This window comes from Drosophila ananassae, chromosome 2R, assembly GCF_017639315.1.
Source record: "Drosophila ananassae strain 14024-0371.13 chromosome 2R, ASM1763931v2, whole genome shotgun sequence".
NCBI lineage: Eukaryota > Metazoa > Arthropoda > Insecta > Diptera > Drosophilidae > Drosophila > Drosophila ananassae.
Window position 1 is genome coordinate 24,819,343 of NC_057928.1, and position 21,000 is coordinate 24,840,342.

Sequence of the window (21,000 nt, forward strand, 5' to 3'; positions counted from 1 at the left end):
AGTAGATCACATTATTGAGTCTGAGTTGGAGTCGTCTACAGGAAAGCCAAAGGCTTGCCGATTGGGATTTGGTTGGGATATGGGCACTTGTTTCCCACCATACTTACCGGAGTCATCCGATCCCAGGCTGGTGAGATCCTCACGCTTCTTGCTGCCGGCACTGCTGCAGCTGTTGTTGCTGCTGTTGCCGCCGTTGCTGGAGCCGCTGCTGCTGCCACCCATTGCGGCGATCATCTCCTGTCCATTGGCGGCCACCGATTCGCTGGATTTTGGTCGCACCCTCAACGTGGGACATGACTCCACTGTGGAACAATCATCATTAGTTAGATTCTCTACAAGATTAGCTCGTTTTGTGACTTACCAACAGCACTGGGTCTGCAGATCGCCTGATGCTTCGGCACCTGATGGTGTTGGGGGGCACTCACCACCTTCGCCGCGGGCATGGACGCCGTCGATGGCGCCACGGACATCAGGGCCGGCGTGGGCGGAGCGGGAGGCGATAGGACGGCCGTTACACTCGCCGCCGTTGTGGCAATCTTGGAGCACATATTCGCACCGAGTATGGACGGGGAGCAGAAGGTGTTCTCGCTCTCGGCATTTGGCGACGACACTTCCACCTGTTTTGGATGGCAGAAGAGAGATTGTTAGTGGAGGCTCTTGAGAATCCTTAATCACCCAGAGTATAGACCCAGAGTACTCTAAGTTTTTATTTTGCTTTAATGGGTTTTAGAGCTGGTTAGGCTGATAACCAGGTAGGCACACAAGGGGAGCAAGTGCCAAAGTGAACAACAATGCCAGCGACGCAACGATAAAAATATAAATAAACAGCGCATCTCATACACATGGAAGGAGCACCCATACTCCGGCCCACATTCCTCGTTAGATAGAGACTTAGAAACTTTCCAGGTTGTACTGCTTTCGCTGTTTAGCGGGCGTGTGTGAGTGCTTTGGCAGGTGTACTGGTCTATGGGTGTACTTGGGTCTATGGGTGTACTTGGATCTATGGGTGTGCTGTTGCGTATGTGCATCCGACAAGGTTACGGGCAAGGGATTGGACTTGGGGGCTTGGGAACTAATTGCCACAATAAAGTGTGCCACTCTCGAGTGAGTGCCTCTCCACTTACCTCCGGGATGCGTTGCAGGGCGCTGTCGAGGCTCCGGTTGCGGTGGTGCTGGGTGTGATTGATACGCGTATTGGTCACCTGGGAGACGGGCGGCAGGAGTATGCCCATGGATCTGGAAGACAGACAGTTAGATTCGATGATTAGAATTGTGTTAAAAATCAATGCATCTGTTGAGGAGGAGCAGCTGCGGCTGCTGCTGCCAGATACTGCCCGATGACCCCCCTGATGACTCTCTCATCAGTTGCTCATCCGCTCATTCCCCCTTCCCCTCTCTTTATCACTCTCTCACTCACTTTTTTTTTAATCGAATGTCGCAGTTATCATATCATGACGATAAAAGCGCCTTCCCTCTCTTTCCCTCTCTTTTTGATTATTATTATAAATTTTAAATTAAATTAGCAAAATTAGCAGCACTTGGTAGGGAAACACTGCCAACAGCCGACCGAGAGCTCTGGAAACACTGAAAACAATGCCTCTCAAGCATAAAGAAGCTCAAACACAAAACACAAGGGGGCCTCAGGGGCTCAGGGGCGGAGAGGTTCGATCCCACGGCGAAAAAGCTTCGCGGAATGGCTGACTAATCGGGGAAGCTTTTGGGGCCTTTGTGGCGGACCAGCTGGTTGGCCGTGAGAGAGGTGCTTGAGTGAAAGCTCAGCTGGAACGGTGACGTAGCCGACAAAAGCTCAAAGCTATCTCACTCGAGAGAGTAACGACTTTCCGAGGGTGGCTCTGAATGTTTACGTAGCAGACTAGGTGCACCTTATCGACTTGGGCCTATTACGCGAGCAATTATCTGTTATGGCCGCGATAACAACAATGTTCTGATAAGAACTGATAAGAATCGTTTTTTTTTTCCAGCCATTCCTTAATGGAGTTGGCGAGTACCTGGAACCAAGAGAGAGGGGGCTGGCGCAGCAGCTGACCTTCAGAGGGGTGTTATGGGTGTTCTACAAGTGCACTCGTAGTACCATTATATAAGTTTCTTAATCTTCTATCTCCATAGGATTAGACTAAGTGGCTTTATAGGTTCAAGTCTTATTTATATCTCTAAAATTAAACCCTAAACCCTTAACCCTCTAGAGCCTATAGTCTTTTTTTTTCAGTGTATATTAATAGCGAGTTCAATAATCTCTCTACGGAAACAGCTGCCAGTGGCTTATCAGGGATGTGCAGGAAATCAAACTGGGTGATTCGCGATGATGTTCCCGATATAGTGGTCATGTCGGGCACTATCTCGAGCAGTGTTTTGTGGCTGGGAGTGCTCCTCCCGAGCACCCTACAGCTCCCCCAGCTACCCAGCTCCCCATCATCCAGCTCTGATCGATTGAATGGCAAGTGTCGTGCCAACAACATTCCGGACAGCTCATTTGGCATGCAGGTGTGTTTGCTCCCTTCTGCCCAAGCTGGGCTCTGGCTGTGGCTCTGGCTCTGCCCAGATTGCAGGCCAAGGAGGAGGAGGAGCTGTTGCACCGGCGGGCGTGCACATTCCAGGCATTCCACTCGCCATTAGTTGTCTCGTTGTGTCAATTATATACGCATTTGCATTAATTTGCTTTAGAGATGGCGTTGGGGGATGGGTATGGGGATGGGGCTTGGGTGTTGGCTGTTGACTGGCCCTGCCCGCCTATTATTATTATGGCCATCGCTTGGCAGCCCCTCACGTATCGCGCTTTACGTAATTACACCTGAAAACGCACCCGTTGAAGGCCATCTAACCGAGTGACTGACTATCTGTGGTAGGTTGGGGAGCCCTCTAGGGCTTTTTCACCAAAATCTCTCTATTCTGCATTTCGCCAACTACCTACTAAGTAGTCCGGCAGGCAGGCAGGCAAAGTTCAATGACTCGGGGAGGCCGCTCCCCCGGAATGGATAATCAGGAGCTGCTGAATGCCTGTCGCAAAGTTTGTTGACCAGGCCACCACTCTGTCCATTCATCACTCCTCCACTGCCACTAAGTGTCATCAATAGCCCAGTTTTCCGCGCCTGCTTGGGTGGCAATTGCATCTACATCTGGATCTTCCAGCTTTCCTTTCCTTTCTGCGGCCAGGGATTAACAAAGAGCAGTAGTATTTGCTCCGGGTAGTTGGTAGTTGGTAGCTGCCACATCCCCCACAACTTCTTCCACATCATCAAGTGCCTTTGAACTTTCGGAATAGGAAGTGCGAGTGGAAGTGGGAATGGAAATGGGAGTGGGAGTGTGAGGAGCTTTGGGGGAAAATCCGCAATCGGAGAACTGACGAAGAAAAGTTTATCGTTTGAAGGAACAAGGAATTGAGGACAGCGGCGTAGCCAGGATATTACGAGGGGATTTTAAACAAATAAGGTTCTCGGCTTAGTTATTGCTATTCTAACTTTCTTTTCACTTTTTCTTTTGTCTGGAAAAGTATGGAGAAATGGTTTTTAAGAGGATTTTTATACTATACTTGCAATTTAGTGCTAATAAGTTTTCTATAATTGGTCTTCCTAGTTCTATACTTTCTTTAGACTTGTGGTTGGGTTTAAAAAATATTGCGGAATATTTTCTTAAATCATCCATAATGTTCAGCTCCGATTGTGCTCCGATGTGCCAATCAGATTCAAATAATAGTTATTCCTGCGTCTTTACTATTTATAGCTTTATTTTAGGGTTAAAACATCCTTCAAACATTTCATAATATTTAAGAAACAAAGTCCTAATTTTGATTATTTCTAGTTTTATACTAGCTAGCTTGCTTATTTGATTCCTATGCTAGTTATTCCTACTTTTAATCTTCATAAAGTATAGTTTTTAGGCAAATAAAGTCTTAATTTGAATCCAAATTTAGTTCAATACTTCCTTAAATCTTGCTCTTGGGTTTCAATGGCTTCAATTTAGTGCTTATAGGATCCCTCTAAGAGGTATTCCTAGTTCTATATTTTGTATTATAGTTATTATTAACATTTTTCCTAATATTTCAAACAAATAAAGTACTAATTTTATGTGTTCTTAGTGCTATACCTCCTTTGAACTCACTTAATACCTCCATAGTTATAGAGTAGCATACCATATAGTTCCTAAAAACATAGCCCCCAACCTGGTAGCTCTATTTATACTCCCAATGCCAAAATCTTCTACACTTTTCCCCATAAAAGTATCATAAAAAATATCCAATATCCTAATTGTTTCGCAAAAGTAATACATGCGTGGCATTGCTGTGTTTTTGCGTTTTTTGGCTTTACACGCCACTGCCTTCGCGGGGGAAGTTGCCACAGAAGGAAGCCCAAAGCTAACGAAATTAGGGATTAGCGGGGGTGGAGAGAGCTGAGCTGCAGCCACAAAGGCGAAGCGACAATGTTGCCCCAGGCAGGTGGCAGGTAATGGGTGGCGGGTGGACTGCCTACGACAAGGTGCGACAGGGTGGGTTAGACCTTCCCAACCGCCATGCCACCACACTCCCAACTCCCAACTCCATACTCCTTTCTCCAACCGCCCTGTTCCAACCGGCGCACGCACACAACCAGGACAGGGTGTGGCACGTCATCTGCACAGCGCCACCAGCCAGGCAGACACAGGCAGATACACACAAGAGTGTGTTTTTCTGGCCATCTGGATGCCGAGAATGGATGCCGGGATTGGCAGGCCGTGGTTTGGCGGGTCAGGGCAGGCACGTGTGTCGCCTCTCTCTCCTGATGGTCAATTATACTAATGTGCTGGTATTTATTACTGGCAGAGCACCCTTTTTGCATTCCAATCGATAGAGTTCAGATGAATGAGCAGCCACCAGTGGTGGCAGTTGGCAGAAAACCACCCCGAAGGCAGAGATCTCCAATTAGCTTGATTGCCAGAAGACTGCTCCGGAATGCCGATGTCTAGAAGGAGAAGAGAGGCCGCCTCTGGTTGTCAGCAACTGGAACTGCAATGTTGCATATTCAGTTGCTCCAGCTGCTTCGGTAGAGGCCAGTGTGTGTGTGTCTGCCACATGCATATATGTATGTATTCTTGGGTTGGGGCATGGCTGTTGACTTGTTTATTTTCTGCATATATTCCACTACAATGGAGGAAAAATGGCTGAAAAAAAAGAGAGCTCGGCACACATTGTTGATTTCTTTTCGTGAAATCTGCTCCTCTACATCCGCTTGCCACTCTGCCACCCCCTGCTACTGCCACTGCATCCGCTATGCGAGTCAAGTGCATATATGCATTATTCCAGGGATTATTTACATTCTGCCCATGTGCTCCTCCTCCTCCCTCGTGTGCGGCCTCTAGAGCGACCTAAATAGTTCCAAAAGTTCCAATACAAGCTGATGAAATGTTGCACAAAAAGCGGTTGCTATTCTTGCTGCAAGGACATGGGACCAGACAGACCAGACTAAGCCAGCAATTGGCATTCAGGGCCAGGAGTGGCGACTGACGCGCCTGCGTGTCGGAATCTAGACTCTAGAGAGGGTCTAGTGGCAACCTGCATGCCAATTGATGTTCTGACGCCGTTCTGGTGGCTCCCCTGGAAGCCACCGGAGGTGGGTCATTACTCGCCAGGCGCCGTTGTGCCAATGGCTTGCCTTGCGTGCCGTGCCAGTGCGGCGTCACTCTTCCGCTTTGCATTTTACCGGCAAAGTGATCCGGCACACCGATTCTTGGCTAATTGGAGTCGTTGCACTCCACTCCCAAAAGGATACTCCCGAGGAGGGTCAGTCAGACTGACATTAAGTCGATCTACAGCCCAATCCCCTCCAGAAACAGATCACTATTAGCTAGATAACTCACCTAAAGTCCAGACTCAGGTTTCTTTGGTGTGTCGAGATGCGTTTGGGCGGATTCCCGCCACTGCCCGGCCCGGCGGCAGCTGCTCCTCCCTCGCCCGGCTGCGCCACGCTGAGGTTGAGCCGCCCGTGCACCGAGGGCATCGATTGGTTGAATCCCCGGCTCAGGCTGAGCCGCGGCTTGGAGTAGCGGGTGTGCTTGGGCGTGCTGGCCGCGGAGCTGGTGGTGGCCGTCGCCGTCGCGGTGGGCATCTGTCCGCCAATGGGCAGTGTCACCGGAGCGGCCATTAGGAAGGCGGGTATATAGTTTCCATTCCCATTCCCATTGCTATTGCTGGTGCTGTTGCCTCCTTCCGAGCCCAGGGAGGAGAGGGTGGTGGTGGAGTTGGAGTGCGGCTCGCAGGTGATGGCCAGCGAGGAGGAGTCGCAGGTGGCGGACGAGGTGCTGTGCAGGCTGAGGCTGGGACTGGGATGGCTGGCCGCCGCCGCTGCCGAGGTGGCCACCGTGGGACTGTGCACCACGGTGCTGTTGCTGTGCTCGCTGGAACTACTGGTGCTGGTGCAGGCGGCCGTCGAGTGCTCGGAGAGATCCTCGTCGTCCGCTGCTGCTGATGGTGGTGGGCAGATCCAGGTGTCGCTCGTCTCCAGGTTGGCATTGTCGCTGCCACCCGCGGTGGCCACTCCCACCGCCTTGCCGTTCATGTTGAAGTCGGACAGTGACTCCGGGGGGCTGGAGAGGCGAACCGTGGCCGGAACACAGTGGTCCACGACATCCACGCCGGCGGGGAGGATAGCCGGAGTAGCCACTGCCTGCTCCTCCGCCGCCGCCACCACCACTACCGAGGGAAAGAACTTGGCATCGATCTCCCGGATGTGCCGGTAGTACTGATAGCCACTGCTCTGGGCCACCGGCTTCTTCTTGGCCACTCCGCTGCTGATGCTGATGCTGAGCCCGCCGGCGGCCTGGCTGCTCTGTTTGCCCTCCACGGGGGCAGCTCCGTTGGCCGCTCCGTTCGCCGGACTAGAGCTGGCGGCGCTGCTCTTCTTGCCCTTAAATGCAGATATGACGGAGTTCATGGTACAAGTTGGAAGTTGCTGGAGATGCTGGAACTCTTCTGTGGCTGGGATGGGATGGCTTAGATGGCTATGGACGCAGTTATCTGTGGCACAACCTGGGAATTGCTTTTGTGTTCCATCGAAAGTGTTTATTCTTGGCCAGTTGAGTCATGCACTGGGCCCTCCTCCACTCAGCTCTCCGTGCGGTCACCTCCGTTCAGTTCCACGGAGCGTGTAGACCTCATATCGCCGTGACAGAACACAGAGTGTGTTGGATATTTCTGGGGGAAGATAAACAAAATTGGTGTCAATTAGTAATTTTCAATCAATTGAATAGAAAGGGGACTTGGGAGTGGGACTGGGAGTGGGACTGGAACTGGGTCTGGGGTGGAATATTTTCTCGATTTGTTCCTCAAACAATGTTCAGTTTCTCTCCCCTTCCAACCTGCGGACATCCGCGTCCTTGGCCAGTTCTAACACCCACAAATCGTCACTTTCAGAGCACATAGTACCCACTCGAGTGTCGTCAGCAGCGGAAAATAAATAAAAACTCAATATAATGCCTCAGTCTTTAAGAAAAACAAAGAGACTTTCGTTCCAAGAGAGAGAAAGACTAGCCGACTAGTTCCCAGGGGCATTGCACTCGCGACCTTAAAAAGTTTCGAGTCCAACCAAACAGGTGCTACTTTGGGGGCCCTGCCTTGACCCATTTTCCCTCATAGTTTCCTCTGCCGGAAACTAGAACGTGGGAAAGTGGCAACTTGGATGGCTAGCTGGCTGGCTGCCTGCTTCTCTCGAGATCCGTGGCATCCTTTTGCTTATCAATGCCCTCATATATCCTTTCATTCGAATTTCATGAGCTGACCCCGATTATGATTCTGCCCACAGCCCTCCTCCTCCCTCCTCCCCAGTTCGCTGCTAATTATTTTCAAAGACAGGCCGGCAAGGCAAGTGAGTCACCTCCTCAGCCACCTCATGACAGAGTACTCTTTTATTGGCCATGACACACCAAGGAACTGTGATTTTCCCTCCAAGGCATATACTATTTTATATTTTTATAATTTCTATAATTTTCTTTAATTTTGGCCTTCTTGGACATGAATCCTCTGCTCCTCCTGCTCTCCTCCCCAGTAGTAGCCCCAAAACACGTGCAAAATAGCCAGAAACAGACACTCCCAGCGGCTGACGAGAACATTCTTTCGTTTCGGGGACGGGCCGATGAACGATAGCTGATTTTTGGGGGCAAGCTGGCCCTGCCCGGAGTGCTCTGTAATAATTAAAGTTGTATAACCGCTGGCCGGCTGGCAGAGCGAGCAAAAGAATGCGGGCGGCACTAAAAATACCATAATCTTCCACCCTGCCCCGGCCCGGTCCTCTCTTAAATTCCGGGCAGTCTTTAAGAGATGACTCGCCTCCGTTAAGGACCCTCCTCTCTCAAGTGCCCTCCGTAATCCGTAATCCGACTCTAACCGATCAGATTTCACAACCACCGAGTGTGGGAAACCTCCTGCTCCTTAGAGACTAAAGTATCAGGACCTGCGATCAGGTTGATTAACTGAGTAGAGCGAGTGACTAACTTGCTGGCCGAATATTTCGATAAATTTTCAAACCAAAAACTGGTTATTCACTTGCCCCTTGCTTTGACTTTTGCGGGTTTATTGCACAATTCCACTATCCGACAATTGTTCTGCCGTACAAACGGCCTTCGAGGGTATTCCACGCTCCACTGTACTGGAACTGGAACTGGTAGTGGTAGTGGTAGTGGCACTAGTAGTGACTCTAGTACCCCTGCCCAAGTGCTGGCCCCAAAAACAATCTCGGAATGTGACTTTTATTACAAGCCCAGCCTGAACTTGAGTCAACTGAGACCGGAGAAGTCACCGAGAGTTCAATGACAATTAAAGCGAGAATGCCTGGCATTTGTATCCAAGACTCTGCTCTTGCCAAGATTTTCGTCTCTAAGAAGAGCCAGACAAAGCCATAAACCCTGTCCGCCAATCAATCACAGCTCCCAGAGCCCATCCCAGAGAGAAACGAGTTTTTCCTTAACAACTATAGAGATTGGAGGAAAAGCGCACTCTGCCACAAAACTGAAACTGAAATATTAAGTTTGAATTTCCATTCCGGAAGTGAGTCTTGGTCTTGCATTCGAGCTAAACTGGTTCGGTTCACCCAAAAGGCCAATAAATATTTGCTTTTTTGCCGGAGAGTGGGCCAGGGAAGTCATTAAAGGCCAATAGCTGATAGCTTCCTGCCATTGTGAAGGCTTTTTTTGGACCAGAAGTCCTCTTCCAAAGATGGAATCTGGCTAATGAAGTCATCAGGTGGCTGCCAGAGCTGGCCTAGAGGTTCAAATCATACCAGAGTGTGTGTAATATGCAAGAGAATACTTATATCAAATAGTGTGTGACTCGAGCAGCTGCAAGCGGTGGAGCTATGGAGCTATGGCGCAACTCACTGGCAGCTGTGCGATTTCAGCTTTTGGCTCCATAGCTCTATAGCTCCATAGCTCTGCAGCTTGCAATCTCCTCCATGTTTTCGTTTAACAAACATCGCTGGCTCACTGGAGATATCGGAACTGGAAAGAGTATTCCTCGCCAGAGTCAACTGTCAACGAACTGTTTCCCGAGTTCGAGATCTTGCCGAGAGTGAGGAGCTCTTTAATTAGCTGCAAAAAAATATGTAGCTTTCAATTGGTGCAGCTGCAAGTTGTGGGTCGCATTCTCAGCATTATTTGGCCTCCATGGCAGCGTATGGAATTAGAACACAAGTCGGAGGGGGCAGCTGCTGGGAGGCATTCCTCAAGGCGGTCGTTTTTAGCAATTTCATGCTCCAAGTCGTGGGGCACTCTACCCTGCCTCCTCTTGCCTGCAGTAGAAGCAGTAGCAGTGGCACAAAAGATGCAATTATTATTTCATGTTCTACATAACTCGTCTTTGAGTTGCAGAGGCAGTGGCAGAGGCAGTTAAAGTTGCGTTTTGAGTTCAAGATGATTTCGGCAGGCAGGCAGGCAGTCTCTTACCCTGGACTTCTTCAATCTAGACTCCCCCCAATGGATTTCTTTAATTGCTGGACTATTTACGCCTTGAGTCAGCATCCGGAAAGCCTCCTATCCCCCATGGAGCAATAGAGCAATGGAGCAATGGCTGATACAGAGCTCGGAGCTCGGAGCCTCTCGTTTTAATCTAAAATTCCATGTTTTGGGAGATGCTGAGGCGCAGGCGCAGGGCGTGGCCCGGGAGGCTGAAGCTGAAGCTGTGAGGCTCTGCTGCCGGGGAATATGAATGTAAAATATATGCAAAAAAGAAAAAAAAAATCAAAAGAACATGCTTTCGTGCTTATTTCAAAGCGTAAAGAGCGTATACAGACTTCTGAATGAAAAGTCCAAAGTGAAAAAGTGAAATACTCGCACAACCTCCTGCGTGTAAGTTTTCAAGAGTTTTTTTTTTTTCAAAAGTTTGTTGGATTTCAGCGCTGATATTATCGCTGGCCTTTCAGCGATTGTGTTGCCAGGCTAATTAGCATTTCCAAATAAAAATAAAAGAAAAATATGCGAGACGCAACAGTTTGTTTGGTTCGTGCTTCGTGTTGAATAACTAACTGTAATCCGTAGTCCGTAATCCGTAATCTGTAAACTGTAAAGTGTAGCAGGCCGCCCCTCAGACCTCAGTGCCCAGACCCCAGACCCCAGACTGCCCCCTTGGAGCTGCAAACACTTTCTCATGGCGAAGGTCGCCTTCGATTGAAGCCGCTTGTCTGCTTTTTGCTTAAAAAAATGCTAATTCGCAGCCACAATCGCCATCCGCACTCGGAAATCGACAAAAGAGCCGAGATTGGGGTCTCTAAGCTACGTTTTAAACTAGGTCTCTTGCTTTTTAAGGTTTTTGCTTTTTCAAAAGTCTGCTCTTCATGTTTGGCTCAAAATATCGGGGACTAAAAGTAATGAATTTTTATTTATTTTCAATTGAATTCTGAAATAGTGTCAGAAATATAACATTTTTGCTCTTGGAATATAATATAGCCTTGTAGTTTTTCTAATTCTAATTATAATTAGTATAATAATTATTATGGCTCTTCACAAGTCTGCTTTTGTTAAGTTTGCTTTTTATCAGGGACTAAGAGTCCTTTAGAGATTTCTTAATTTTCAATGAAAAGAGCTAAAAATTTATTAATTCTGATTTGTTTTTTTTAAGTTTACCAGGAACTAAAAATAATGAATATTTTTTTATTTTCAATGGAAAAATCTTAAAGAGCTCGATCTTTATCTAATATTTTTATAAAATTAATTTGTTTATAAAATTTTAATATCTATTACTTAAAATTCGTAAAGTCCCTCCTTTTTTTTCGAAGTCTGCTCCTTGCTTTTACAAGATTCCTTTTTAAAAGTCTGAACAAAAACGTTTTTGTTCTTGAGGGAAATTTATCCATAAAAATTCGTATATTTTAATCAAAATTATATTATTTTTTGGTAAGTATTTGTTATAAAACCTCCCTGATGTGATTCAAGCCTTGTAGGGGGGGCCCTCTTTGTTACAAGTCTGTTTTAAACAAGTTTGCTTTTTGTAAGTATGATTTTTTTGCAAGTCTTGTTTTTTTGCAACTTTGGGTTTAAGAGGCAAGCGGCACGCGACCATCGCCTATCGCCCCGTAGATGCCACCACCTGGAGGCAGTTGGGAGCACAGCATTCCCGCCGAAAGCCATGTACGGTTTGGGGAAAGAAAGTCAAAGCTAAGAGGCGAGGCAGTTCCGCAAGTTTCGCCTTCGAATGAAAAGTCCGAGTTTATAGTGCGGTACGGCATTAGAGGCAGTAGTGGCAGTAGTGGCAGTAGTGGCAGTAGTGGCAGTAATGGCATTAATGCAGCCAATAAGCAGAGCCAGCCAGTAGAGTGCCAGAAGGCTCTCAACTCTGGCCGTGTTTGGAGCCAGACCGCAGTAGAGACACAGCCGTTACGGAGATTACGCTCGAGTGCAATAACGAATACGAATCTAGAGTTTCACATTCCGCTGCTGCCGCTGCTGTTGGATGATGATGATGATGTGCGGTTAATAAACCGCAAACTGCTAGCAGTCTCAGCCACAGATACAAAGATACGCAGTTAGAGGCGCAGATACTTTTCAGCTTCAGATCGCCTCTCCGCCAAGATATTCGCCACAAACAAGCTTACTTTACTTTGTTCGAACGGACGGACGGCGGCGCTATCAAGGTCATCCCAATCAGACACACACACGCGCTCTAGCCGCCGCTGCCGCTGCCACCTTCCAGCTGGTCGAGTAACTTTTCAAAAATAAATGCGATCAGAACCGAAACTCAGAGCTCTCTGGTCAAGGCAGGCCATCTCAGGCAGAGCTATGGGAGCTATGGGAGATAGGGGGTTCCAAAATAGGGAGCTCTTTAAGGGAGAAGGGAGAGTACTTCTAGTCACAGGGTTTAAGATGGGTGATATTTCTATCTAATATCTAGAAACTCATAGCTGTGGTCAAGGCAGGAGGCCATCAGGCAGAGCTGAGGTGTTGGGACTAGCATCTCCTCTTTGAAATAGGTTCTAGATGGGGCCTATTACTATCTAATATCTAACATACAGTATCTATTATCTGGCAGCTAATATCTACTATCTTATATCTAACAACTGGTATCTAATATCTAGTATCTCTAATATCTTGTATCTCACATCTAATATCTAGTATCTAATATCTTTCATCTTAAATCTGATATCTAATGACTAGTATCCATATAGTATCTAGTATCTAGTATACCCGGTCCAGCCATCTAGTCTAGTATCTCATATCTACTATCCACTATCTACTATCTAATATCTATCCCTAATATCTAGTATCTCAATATCTAGTATCTAATATCTAGTTTCTAATATCAGTGGGTATCTAGTGGGTGCTATTTTTATCTAATATCTAAAATTTAGTATCTACCATCTTGCATCTTATGTATATGTATATAGTATCTAGTATCTCATATCTACTACCTCATATCTCATATCTAGTTTATAGTATCTAGTAACTATTATTTTGCATCTAATGTCTGAATATTGAATATTTCTGTATCTAATATCTAGTATCTAGTAGTATTTTCTAGTATCTAATATCTGAAATCTAATATCTAATACCTTGTATATATATAGTATCTAGTATACCCTAGTATCTAGCATATCTAGTATCTACTATCTACTATCTACTATCTACTATCTACTATCTACTATCTACTATCTACTATCTACTATCTACTATCTACTATCTACTATCTACTATCTAATACCTAATACCTAGTATCTAATATCTAATATCTACTATCTAGTATCTTGCATCTTGCATCCACCAATTATCTAATCTCTGACTATCTAGCTCTCTTGCCACTCCTCTCCCCTGCAGCCTGCTCTTCGAGTCTCTGTGCTAACTGCCTTGTCTCCCAATTCAGTTAATTAAACTCTCTAATTGCAAAGCAAAGCTGGTCTGGGGCGGGGGCAGGCACTTGCCTTGGCCCACACTGGGGTCAGTCTTGGAGATTTTTTTTTTTTTTTCCCACCACCACCCAAGTCTAGTCCCCAGAGGGGCGAGCTGGGGAACTGCCTGCAAGTCCAATCCATTATGAGCGCCGTTGTCACACAACATTAACTCGAAGTTGCATTAAGGAGCGGACAGAGCCGGGAGGGAAAGCCTCTCGGAGCCCCAGAGGGAAAGTCGAGTTACACAACTCGACTGAAGGCGGGCGGGAAAAGCTCCAACGCTCCATCGTTCCACTCGATTCCTCCGTCAGTCCCCAGTCCGTAGATATTTCTTTAAAAATTTTCACCAAAAAATCATCCAAAATAAAGAGTAATTAAAGCCATAGTGCCTGATGGAAAGTTCAATCAAAGTGGTGATTAATAATCCCCTTTTGGCCATCGCCCCCAGACTAGACTCCAGAACGGAAATGAACTGCAGCCGAAGGTGCCACGGACTTTGGCCGGACGGATGACTTATCAGTAGCCCCATTCCGAGCTCACTCCGCCAAGAATTGGTGGGCGGAGTGGCCCGATAATCGGTCTATATACGGGTGCCAAGCCGAGCTTCTGTCTGTCACAGATCTCTCTCTGTCACTCTCTCCGAGCGCCAAGCCATCCGATCGAAGCAGCCTTGAGCCCCCCACTCATCAGAAACACTTGCTCCCAGCTGGGTCTGGGTAATGAGATCACTTCTGGGACTCTGCCTCTGATTGGAAAGCCGATGACACCGACTCGTCGTCCGCGGCCCATGAGCCCACGCACCGTGCTCCGGAGACGGCATGTGGTGGGCAGGCCCTACCTGGTGGCCCCCCTGCCGTACCTCAACTTCCTGCGCCACCTCAAGCACAACGTCTTCAGGCGCTACGGGATGCGCCGACTGCTCCAGGAGGCTCCTCCCTACTGGGATGCCCTGACCACCGCCCAGAAGCAGAGTTTCACGCCAGCAGTAAGTTTCTCATCCTTCTACCTTCCTAGCTCCCTAGCGACTCACCAGACCTCCTCCTCCTCCTCCTCCAGCGAGTCATGGCTCGGATGGCGCGCCAGGACAAGCAGGATCGGGCCAGGCGTCTGCTCCGGCGCAGTCGGCAGGGCCAGACCGGCCGGGGATCGGTCCAGGTGCGACGACCCATCTACGACAAGCGTCCAGTGCCGGTCCAGAGGCGCAGAAAGCGGCCCAAGCCCAAGCCCAAGTCCACAAAAAAAGACAAAGACACGAAAGAGGGGAAGTCAGGGCAGGGGAAGTAGGTGTGAGGTGTGGTGTGGAGCTGGAAGACCTCAATACCCAGAGACACACTTAAGAACCAGTAACCAGTGACTAGTAGTGCCCACTGCCCACTGCCCACTGCCCAGTTCTCTTTCTTGTTCCCCCTCTGGACTAGACTGGTCAGTAATTAGCTGGTAATGTGAGCCGCCCCAGGTCGTGTCACAGAACCCTGCTTAGTCTTCCAGCTCGAGGGGGCGGGTCACTGGGGGTCATAACCGATTTTGAACAGCGCCACCTGAACTCTACTGTCTTGCATAACTGGTGCGTGGGCCGGCCGGCCACTCTCTGAATGAATCTGCCAACAAGCACTCTGTCACCGTCAAGACTTTCACTTTTTTTTTATTTTTGCATTCCGTCCAGGGGGGGCACTCACTCCCTCGCTCTTCCCCCCGAAGAGTAGCTACTTCCGGTTGTGTTCCTCCCTGCCCTGGACTGGTTTTTAACCTTTTTTTTGGTCTATTTTTTACAAAAAGTGCTCAAAATTGTTTGTTTTGGCTTTTTAGGCATTAATGACGTCATCTTTCGCACTTAAAACGAGACTTTTTTGGGCAGTGGAGTTGGCATTTCAGAGAAGTACGACCTTGCTTTGTTTTTTTTCTGCACTTTGGGGATTCCCAGAAAGTTTAATGGCCAGATTCTAAATAATAGTGATTAGAGGTAATGGCTATAGATTCCCTGAATGTTTGCTGCCAAGAACTGCCAAGAGATATCCCGCTCCCTTATCGAACTCTTCGCCCCAACAAGTCACTTTCTGTTTGTCAATAAAATAATTATCAATTTTAATTTCCGCTTGCCACACAAACCACAAAGAGAGCAGAGAGCCCAGCCACGATGGCAAGTGGTGGCTGCCTGGCTGGCTCTTAAAAATAGCAACAGATTCCAGTTCCAGTCGGAGCTCAGTTTGGAGCTCAAGCTGACCATTATTGGAGTGATCGGAAACTGGTTGATTTCCCGTTTCGGATGACGAGTGAAGAGAGCTCTTCAGAGGCAGTGCGGTTAACTAACTAACTAACTCGCAACTGAAACTACAAAAGCCAACTATTTGGCAACGTCTGCCGAGGAAAACGACGCAACCTGCAAGGCAGGCAGGCACAGGCCAGGTAGACCCGAGCTAGTCTAGTGAGTCTACCTGACAGCCCCTGCTGTTGCAGCTCTCCCGCTGCTTATGTCATAGTTATCGCCGCTCGAAAGAGTAATTACTATTTAATTGCCCTGTCCCGCTGACTGCTCCCCCTTTTTTTTATGATATTTTTATTTAAAAACGCTTTCAATCCGAGTGGAGCGAGAGAAGTTATCTAAGCTGCCGCCTAGGAATTCCAAAACACCTTTTTGAAGACAAACCGAATCGGAGTCAAGCCCAGCTCAGCGGCAGAACAACAGTTGCCACTGTCTACTGTCCACTGAGTCTTTGTTTCCATCGCTTGTTTACACTTTGGTTTTGGTTTCTGTTTCTGTTTCTCTGTTTTTTACTCTTTTTTTTCGCACTGGCACTGGATTACCAGCTATTTCTGGCGGGGAGTTCATCGACTCTCGGCTTGCCTTGGATTCAAATGCAACCGATTTACGCAATCGCCCAAGCTTGGTCTTACGGGCTTATCGATGGGTGGACTCTAGTTGGACCCAAGGAGAGCCCACTCAGCACCTCCTTCTCCTCCAATGTCAACGAACTAGGAGGCCACAGGAGAGGAGAGTGCCAACTTGGGGAATAAAAAAACTAAACACTTCTAAATGCCACACTTCCGTGTTTCTATTTGCATTTCGAGGATGACTCTTTATTGGCAATGTCAGTGCCTTTTTTTCTATTAATGGCTAGGCTAGTACGATAAAGGAAAACTAAATAGCTCCAAAAATATATATATTTAAAACATTTTTTTGCTTTTATAATTTTGGTAAATGTTTTAAGAAATAAAAATACCAACTGAGAACATAAAACAGTGCCTAAATTATCTTAAAACAATTTTCATCAAGGGGGTAATACAGTTAAATCCAAAATTTAAAAAGAAATCACTACAAAATAGATTTTTCTAGATTACATAGAAAGCTATTCTCAAAATTTTGAGTTTTTCATATTTTAGAGCACTTTAAAGTAAAAAAAACGACTGTTTTCGAAAAAAATTGACTTATTTTTGTTTATAAAATACAAATATTTACTAATTGGGAAGAAAAACTCATAAAAGTTAGCTAATTAATTAAATTTAGAAACAAATTTAAAAACTATATTTAAAATTTCTTTGAAAACATTGAAAACATTGAGTTGAGGTCAGTTTTAAAAAGTATTACTAAAAAAAGACCGATTAAAAGGTTTTTTTTTTAAGATAAGCTAAGCACTATGATAGTCATAGTCATAGCACTACAATAGTCAACTTTAAAAAATGTGTTAAATTACATAAATTAAATAAAAAACCCAACATTCATAAAATATTCTTAATTCAATGACAAAAAAATGTTCAAATGTGCCAAAAATAAATAAATGAACAAAAATATATAAATAAAATGAGAAATATTTATTTTTAGAACCTATTTGCTAATAATTTATTTAAAAATATGTACTAATCTTTGGAACACAATTAAATGCTTGAATCCAAAGTGCAACGAGGAGGAGGAGCCCAGACCTCTAGATAGGAACCGAACGGAAGGGAACCGAACCGAACAGAGCAGAGCGGAGCGGAAGGAAGGAAGGAAGACCAACAGACCGGGTAAACAAGAGAATCGAGAGTCGAGAAGAGGAACAAAACAAGGGCGGATTCCCAGCCGTATCTGGCTGGGACGACAAAAGCGAGAAGCAAAAAGCAAAAAACAAAAACAATAAAAAACAAAAACAGAAGCAACAGAATGGTGATTAATTCCCTTATCACGCACTAGGAAATTAATGAATAATGTATATAGTTTATAGAGATACTATATATAGAAATTTAGATTCGGAGAGCTCTATTTCAGAGCTACAAGACATACCTTGAGAGTCCTTGGGAAAAAGTAATCCAATTCCGCAATTAACTGATGATTAGAGATGAGGTATGAGGAGGTATCCGCTTGTACTTTCACTTGGAAATCAGAAGTCGGAATCACAAACAGAGATTCCTATTATTCCTATTATTATCGTCGCGATTCACACAGAGAGACTACCTGTGTAATGGCAGGTGAGGAATATGGAGGCGCCACTAGTGACACTATGCCACCACCTTAACGAGCTGCATCGTATTGTTGCTTTTCGCTTTCCGCTTTCCTCTTTCCGCTCGCTATTCGTTTGGGCTTAATGCTGCTACCCAGCAATAAACAATTGAATTTTGTTGTTGCACAAGCACTGCCACTGCCACTATTGCAACTACAACTACAGTCACCGCGCACTACTACCAGTGCATTCCACTCTCACACACACACTGACGCGCAAATCTGATGAATGTATGTGTGTGTGTGTGCGTGCGAAAATTCGCCCGACGAGAAATCACAATTCGCCGAGGCGACACTTGTTTCAATATTTGGCCAGCCTTTGGCCGTCTATTTGCCAGCCAATCTTTTTCTAGCCAATTAATTTTTGAAATAAGTTGTGTTGTAGATTTACGCGCGTATCTCCTTTATTTTTGGATTTTTTTTGCACGACAGAGACGAGACAGTACGACGTCGGTAACACACACACGCACACCACAGTACACACGAGCAACAACACCAAGGAACAAAAAAGAGACGCGCCCATGCAGTGTGTATACACGGGAATTGAATTTGGGCAGGCACTCGGCTGCTGTTGATGGTGCTGGGTGACTCCGGCGTTGCAATCACTCGCGTGGTTTAATAATGCCGCGGCACTGGCAATTGGTCATAAAGGGGAAATCGGACTTCTTGTACTCCCACAACGAAAACAAATTACGCGATCTAGCGTCGACACGTCCAACGCAGTCGACTATTTTACTCAGTGTGACCATTTATACCAAACTGATTTTTGGCCAAGGGAATTTTTCTATGCAATTGTATTTTCTGGTATTTTTTGCTTGGTCCCTCTACTGTTGTGAGCGGGAGGGAAATAATACCTCTCGCTTGCACGCAACTGTACCTTGCCCGTGGTTCAGTTTAATTGGTTAAAAACCCGGTTTTTTTTCTTAACTGATATCTTTTTGCTTGTCCTATATTGTATTTTCGATATCCTAATACAGTTTTTAGTTCACTTTTGATTAAAACTTTTTAATATTGCGAACCGGTTATACCGTTTCGATTTGACAGAAATGTACTAACGCTTTTTAATGAAACTGAAACGGTTGCACTAAGCAACTAATTTGAAAAAAATCCCTTTTTAAACTGAATTTTTGAAAAAATATGTTCAAATCCTATATAAGTTGCATATTTTAGTAGTTAAGAACAATAATTTTTCGTTATTTTTTACAAATAAAAGAGTATAAATCATTAATCAACATAAACCATCACTTTTTTTAACTTTAAATAGTTTCAAAGTTACATATATTATATTTTTAATGATTTCCTTTTAAGCATTTATATATATTTTTCCATCTTTGGACTCTCAACCCTCAAAAAAACATTAAGAGCCAGTTTGTAGATATTTAATTGTTCTGGAAAGAAGATAAAAGCAATAAGAGACTATCTTTGTTATATATTTCTCCCCAATTGCGGAACAATTAATAAAAGTTTCCCCAGAATAGCACCCCAAAAGTGGAAAATGTAAGAGCTTTTCATCGCTTTCACTACCAATCCAATATATCTTCCACCATAAGAGCACTGGCACTGTTTCGATCTCAAGTCGGTGTTTGCATCTGGTGGATGGATGGATGGGCGACCGGGCACATAAATTGAATAATGCGTTTTTAAGTGACGCTTAGACGCATTCTTCAGTAAATTGTGCAATTGTCAGAGCGGCCCAAATTAGAGAACGCAAACAAAAAGCCATGCCCATGCCCATGCCCGGCATGCACACAAAACACACACCAGAGACAAGATTGAGAGATCTTGAGGCGTAGATTAGACCCTTCGGAGCAACATAGCAGCTGGACGTTGCGTGAGTTCAACAATCTGTAAATTGGTCGCCACAAGTGAGTGGGTATCTCCCTGGCTGTCGATGTAAATTGTGCTGCATGCCGCTGCGATTGGACACTCCTCATCTATACCCTTCTTAGCCCCCAACCCGGGGCCGAGTGTCCGCCTCATTTATTTGATTGACTGGATTGCCTTTGCCTCGGATATCAGCGTCCGTACACAAGATGTCTGTCATCTGGATGTGGAAGCCCACACCATCCCATCCATCCCCCCTCAAGAACTAAATAACAGTCGCTAGGGGTTGCAGTCACTGCAGACACTCGGCTTAATGGATGAGCCACTCACACATCGCTCTCCTCGCATCTCGCATCTCGCATCTCACATCTTGCATCTGAAGTCAGTCAAGTCGAATGAAATTAAATTCTCCATGCCTCGAAGATGGAAAATATTTTAGTTTTGGATTATAGATTTTCCATAATTCCCTAGTTCACACATCCACTATTTTTTTGGGGGGGAGCCGCCGGGAGCTGATTAAGTTGATTGCAGATGACTTGCTCGGGGCGCTCTAATGTTTCCCACGAAATGAAAAATAGCTTTGAAATCCGGAGCTCAAGTGAGATGTAGACTTAACTTTGGGCTCTTCCCTCAATATAGAGCGTGGCCGGCGGCGCCAAAGTTGAGGTTCGAAATGATGTCATTAGTGGAAAATGCGGATCGTGAATGCAAAATAATTAGCTTTGAAAAAGGGGGTTTTGCATGTCATTTCAAATAAAACTGAGACTGGCTTCTTCTAAAAACTACTTCCTCCAGATCTGATACAGACTAAATGTACATATATTTAAATAAGTACTGAATAGCTTCCCTTGATAAGTCTTATTAATAGAACTTAAGAAATATTTCCTACTGGAATTTCCGTTTCAAATCGATCGCAAAGTTGAGCACGGAATGCCAAGTGCCTGGGCCTGGGCCTGAATGGGAATGGAAATGGGAATTGTGTATATTACGGCATAAAGTATCTCCGGAGAAGGAGAGCAGCATGGAAGATTTAACACATTCCGAGGCGTTTCGCGGCGAACAAATGATTTCTGATTGTAAACATGTGCGCCATAGATTGCCTCATGCCTCACGGACCCGCATCTATGACAGGTCAAGAGCGTTAGCAATTCAGCATCCGAGATACAGTATCCAACGGATGCCGGCACCAGCAGCTGCTCAAGTGGCTGAAAAGGTTCCAAACGAAAGAGAAATGCACTTATCGGGTGAAGAACTCATCTGCGCTATCTCAATCACAACAAACTCGACTAGATCTAGTATCTTTTTACCATAATTCGAGTAGTCCAAGAACAAGTTCCTGGAATCATTGTC

The 21,000-nt window shown here is 45.8% G+C and overlaps 2 protein-coding genes across 3 annotated transcripts in view; one reads left to right on the top strand and one right to left on the bottom strand.

The window, feature by feature from the left end:
* The window catches only part of LOC6507678 (phosphatidylinositol 4-kinase beta), a 23,673-nt gene extending 5,080 nt beyond the window's left edge, over positions 1-18,593 (bottom strand). The window contains exons 1-5 of one of the 2 annotated variants that reach the window (XM_001956094.4): positions 17,611-18,593; positions 5,848-7,180; positions 1,125-1,236; positions 362-617; positions 108-302 (exon numbers count right to left, since the gene is read on the bottom strand). In XM_001956094.4, the coding sequence (XP_001956130.1) occupies positions 108-302; positions 362-617; positions 1,125-1,236; positions 5,848-6,920 (1,636 nt within the window). In that variant the 5' untranslated portion in view covers positions 6,921-7,180; positions 17,611-18,593. Of the gene's footprint in view, positions 1-107; positions 303-361; positions 618-1,124; positions 1,237-1,417; positions 1,594-5,847; positions 7,181-17,610 lie in introns of those variants that run through there. The other variant, XM_014909917.3, reaches the window with a different exon arrangement.
* LOC6507379 lies at positions 14,020-15,231 on the top strand. Its single transcript, XM_014909706.3, has 2 exons — positions 14,020-14,340; positions 14,412-15,231. The coding sequence occupies exons 1-2, from the start codon at positions 14,116-14,118 to the stop codon at positions 14,637-14,639; spliced, it is 453 nt and encodes a 150-aa protein (XP_014765192.1). The 5' UTR covers positions 14,020-14,115; the 3' UTR covers positions 14,640-15,231.
* Positions 18,594-21,000: the final 2,407 nt, after the last annotated feature.